This window comes from Dendronephthya gigantea, unplaced genomic scaffold, assembly GCF_004324835.1.
Source record: "Dendronephthya gigantea isolate DGI-Jeju-01 unplaced genomic scaffold, DenGig_1.0 000099F, whole genome shotgun sequence".
Lineage (NCBI taxonomy): Eukaryota > Metazoa > Cnidaria > Anthozoa > Malacalcyonacea > Nephtheidae > Dendronephthya > Dendronephthya gigantea.
Window position 1 is genome coordinate 377,642 of NW_021163109.1, and position 5,343 is coordinate 382,984.

Here is a 5,343-nt window from a genome sequence, read left to right on the forward strand (position 1 = left end):
ATGAATATTAAGTGGTTGCGTTTTTTTTATACACCCTGTAGATAGTATTAATTACCGTGCCTTTTTATAAAACAATCTTACAAAGTTACTTCTGTCCACGATGATCTTGTAAAACGTGCATTCGTTGTGTTCGTCAAAAATCAAAATTGTGCTCAGTTGTGTTAGTAAGCTGACAGTTTAACTCCGTTTCATCGAATTCTTTCTGATAATTATACGCAACAAAAGAAAACGATGCACAGCGCACTGAAGTTCACAAAATACACTCATTTCTTGAGCAAATTCACCGATAAAGTTTCTCGTTAAGTTGGAGGGTTCTAAACACATATAATTATAACATATCAATAATTTTTTCGTTTGTATTTCTGGTAAAATAACAAGATTAATTATTAGGAATAACCAAGAATAATTCAATATTTAATAATTAAGTAACAAGTGAAAAAAATATGGCTAAGAAATTAAATACTAAAATAAATATATAGCCCAATAGACCTTTCCCCTGTTTTAGATTTCACTGAGCGCGGAATGCGGGGCGGTAGTTTATTATCAAGGTCAATTTGAATCGATTTCGCTATGTTCAGGAGTTTAACAGAGAAGCAAAAAATCGACGAGGATTTCGTACAAAGAGGGTGGACAAGGGGGTCTTGTCACGAAATCACGAAGGTGCTTTTCAGATTTTACGAATCACGAAGAATGCTTTATTTATTAATATTGATATTTGCTACCATGAAAACACCATAGACCAAACTCGAAAGATGACACTGCCAGGAATTTCATTCCTTCCTCACACAAGTCAATAAAAAATGATAAAGTTAGGGTACATAAACATTGCACTATAATGTGCCAAACGTCGAAAATATTATATTTGCTGTTTTTAGCATAGGTTTTGGGGATGTTTTGGTAATCAGTTTACAAGACAAAATACAAAATTGGTATAAAAATAGCTTACCTGAATGGATGATATAAAATAACAGCTATAAAAGGAGAAAAATCGATCACTCTCCGCGTGAATTAATCTATTCACAACGTCAAAAGTAGAGCACGAAGTTACTTCTCCTCTCAACTTGTGGAACAGGTTAGCAACGTATTGATGTTAGTAAACTGCGAGATAAGGTTTTCCCCTGTGATGTTTTCTCCATTATAGTAAATTGTTTCAGTCTTTTCTTAAAACGTCTCGTTGTTTATAACATTTAACTTGAACCTATTCCGGAGAGAGATTTTTAACGAAGACAAAGACAAAAATGCGCTTTTGGAATTTATTAACTGACTTAAATCTGACACGATTTACTTGTTAATTCACCATAAAGAATATGCCTTAGAGCATGTTCAAGCATAGCATATGTGTGAAGCAATAACTGTACATCAAAGTAACTTACCCCCCCCCCCCCGCAAAACGTGATATTCTTGAACGGTAAAAAGGCCAGTCAATTGTAACAATATTGAACACTAAAGAAGGCCTTCATGTTTCTAAAACGGTTGATGTTGGCTATGTCGATGTTTCAACAAGCATGCATATAGTAGCTACATTTGATTATATCTTAGTTTTCAGATCACGATTTACATCTTTGATTAATAAAGACATCTGCCTGGGACAAAATAGCCGCGCAAATATTTCATTTCATGTGGTGAGCATGTGGCGGGGGGGGAGTAATTAGTGCCATTGAAATTAGGTGTCGTGGCTGGGGCCTCCATACCGGTATGTATAATTATTATACATATTTGCGAAAAAATTGTGCTGTAAATGTTTCAACAGATGATGTTTTTCTAGTTGTCACAGCTATTATAATACAGGAGGCAAATTTAGAAATGAATTCTTAGAATCATAAGTTATTACCTGCACATTTATAAATTCTAAAAATAGAGAATTGGTCTCCTAGAGAAACATGCCAGAAATAGCATAGATAGTGCAATTAATTTTATTGCCTTTTACCAACATATTTATGAGACTCTCAATAAGTAGTCATTAGTCAATGAGGCAGTAGCAATGAGGCAGTAGCAATTGAGTGTAGCAATTCTGATAACCTGAACCCCGGAAACAATAAGGAATTGGATAGTGAAGGATTTACCGTGCATTTATACCTGTTTTTTGTAAAAGTTTTTAATCTCAAACTCTGAAGTGTTTAGGTGATGTTTGATGATAAAAGAAGTGGTCAAGGTACCCCACTGAACTTTGGTTCAACGGAAAATTACAGTAAGTAATTACAGTATGTCTAATTAGGTTTGATTTACTTTAATTTCTGGGTGTTCCCAAATCTCTTCAAAAACGCACACAATGCCAAAAGTTCCAAGCTGATAACAAAACCAATACAATATTACACCAAAGAACAACCATAAAATTCGGCTCTCATCGAGATATGTCCATACCAGGCTGTAGGGTGAATGCGAATAAACCGAGCAGAAATATGAGGAATCACCGTGTTATGGACAATGGTATTCATGTCTGTGTTTCCTTGGAATTCCTTGAAAATAATACGAACAAGAAATTAGGCTCTTGCAAGTCGTAATAAGTTTAGGTAATCAATTTCGTTTGTTATATAGGTGCTTCGTATTTTAAATATAATTGGTTCATTCATAGTCACATGACCTTAAATAAATGCAATGTTTCCCGCCAGGGAAACAAGTGAAAAATTGTTGCCCGCTTCTTTTCATAACAAAGTAAAGTGGGTTTTTTTAAATGAAATTGTTGTGTAACATGTATGTTTTTGTTCCTATATATAAGAAAAGACCACTATGTACACTACCTACCTACCAAATGTACACTACCTCGAGAAATAGTGAGTTTTGTTTTGTACACTATTTCCCTTGGGAGCATGCATTATAGTGTATAATATTATAATTATCCTGTCTTGATCAGGGGTCATCTGACGGATGAAGACACTACAATCAGTAATTTTATCATGTCAATAATACTAAGGAAGTTAAAAAACAAGGCAAATTAATTTTGTAATAATCTCGTAAATTACTTCAGAAACTAAATTTAAAATTTCAAAATTGTGCGTCTTTGATGCAAATACTTTACGTTGAGGGGTAGAAAATGGCTTTTCTAAATTATAAAGAATATTGCTACAGCTAATAGTATTAGACAAATTAGCCTTTTTGTACTTAATCGCTTATTTGTATTTGAAAAAGGAATGAGCGTTAGTATCTCTGACTGATATATTCGGCAAAAGAAGAATAGCAAGTTGTTCTTAATTCAAAAATGAACGCTAAAATTTCGAAAAATTTATTTTGCAATAGGGATTAAGAACCTGTACACCTATCAGTAAAACGTTCAAACTTTTGCCCTGTCACTGCCCACCCGGAAAGGCACACTTTCTTCTCTTGCAAGCTCAGTTGCAAATTTTGGGTAAATATATAATGTTAGAAATTGCAAAAATATTGATATAGTGCATGGGGCTAGATCCTCAGATCTGCGCTATAGCCCATGATGAATCAGATATAGGTTGATTTTCTGCTATTCATAATTTGTTCAGCAAATTAAGTATAATAATTATTATCGACATTTTATAAAATATACTGAAGTGTTGAAGGGCAAACTTGGTCACCGGCTTGACCGAGGGTACCTCAGCCAATGAAATTGGTTCATTTTGCATCTGCTTTTAGATCACTCTTGTCTCGATTGTAGTTTTGTATCATTACCTCTTGAGGTAGTAGTTTTGTATTCTGAATCCACGACAGTTAAATAACATAGCTATAAGTTGTACATCCCTCGTGTTCTGCCTTTCTCTTAGGGGACGTAGGTTACGTATAGGTTAAGAAAAAAACGATATAGTTGCAACAAGATAGTAAGAAAATGCCTACCTGCGGAAAACTCTGGAAATCTACTCCATCTTTGCTGAAAGAGATTGTGTAATTCTTTACAAATTGTTTTTTCCCGGCCCGTCCTTGGGTGCTGATCCCAGTAACCAGAGTAGATCTTAGGAAATCAACCTGAAGCCACTGATTAGGATCATGACTCCCTGATGACCACGACCCTGTTCTTCCATCCCGTGGTCTGAAATTTAATCTTCCATTTGCAGCCCTATGCTTGCCATTAGCTTCGCTTGATGCTGTGATTTGTTCATCATTAATATCACCGCTCTCCATTCCAAGAGCCTTACGCACTAAACCTTAAGAAAATTAACTTTTAGTAGTTTTTAAAAATATTATAAATAAAAATATGGCGTTTTAAGTGATTTACTTAAATGAAAAGTTTACAATCTTTATCATATTTGCATGGCTGTTACGTTTAAATTTCATGTGGTACTTTATAATTCAGACTTATGTGAAAATCGAATAAATACATCATTACGTGTGCATGCCCTTTTCTTAATGCCTTGTTACACGGTGCAATTTTTATTGCAAACTTGCAATGCAATTCTTCTTTTCAGAGATATGAATTTGGCAACTAGAGAATTTTTGTTTTTCTTATAGTCCATAGCGTTTGTTAACCTACATTTTTAGGACTCTTCACTAATTTACATCATTCAAAAGTAGAATTGCATTGCAAGATTATTGCACTGTGTAACATGGCCTTTATTGAAAAATTTTAAGAAACATCAAATGAAAAGAATTTTCGTGGTATTAAATAGAGCATTAAATGTGGTATTAGGTATAAAATAACTACAGATAGTCTTCAGCGCAGAGTAGTGTTACCGTTTTCGCAAAATTCTCCTTCGTAACATTCTAGACATTGACATGAAAAAAGTTTTTCTGGATGCCAGATCATGGTTCCACCATTTTGACATTCATTCACTTCTCCCCGGCAGTAGGCCTCAAACATAATGAATATAAAGTTATTACTATGGTAAAAAGTAGCATGAAAAATGAATATCTCTATCTTTTATAATTTCTCCCATTCAATGGAAGCGATAGTTAAGTTAAAATGGTTCTTACAAAGTCACTCCTATCGACTTTAGCCTCATGAAACGTCCACACCTGTTCTTCCTTGGTAAAGTGGCGCACATCAAATTTATGCTGTTTTGTGTTGGTTAGCTGACAGTTGAGCTCCTTTTCATCGACTTTTGTCTTGTAATTAAACGCAACACAAAAACGATTTTCTGCGCATCGTAGTTCACAGAACAGATCCATTTCTTCACTGAATTCATCAATAATGTTGGTCGTCAAACGTGATCCTAAAGTGCATGTGCGGAAACTAAGTTGAAGAGTGGACTTTTCTTATCATTTCCATTGAAGGATCTTTTTTCAACTTATATATCGATAAGAAATTTTCAAAAATATTTTCAACAAATCCTTAAAAAATCGTTTCCAGAACATTTTTGAGAGAGCATGCTATAAAGTTAGTACAGTTTAGTGTCTTCCATTACTTCAATAGCAGACTCTACGCGTCTCAGTCCACGCGTGTTC

At 34.4% G+C, this 5,343-nt stretch overlaps 1 protein-coding gene across 1 annotated transcript; it reads right to left on the reverse strand.

The window, feature by feature from the left end:
• Positions 1–2,309: 2,309 nt before the first annotated feature.
• On the reverse strand, positions 2,310–5,067 carry LOC114534368 (lactadherin-like). The gene is made up of 4 exons (XM_028555809.1): positions 4,873–5,067; positions 4,633–4,750; positions 3,799–4,106; positions 2,310–2,456 (listed from the first exon to the last, which is right to left on the reverse strand). Exons 1-4 carry the CDS (start codon positions 5,065–5,067, stop codon positions 2,310–2,312), a joined length of 768 nt encoding a protein of 255 aa, XP_028411610.1.
• Positions 5,068–5,343: the final 276 nt, after the last annotated feature.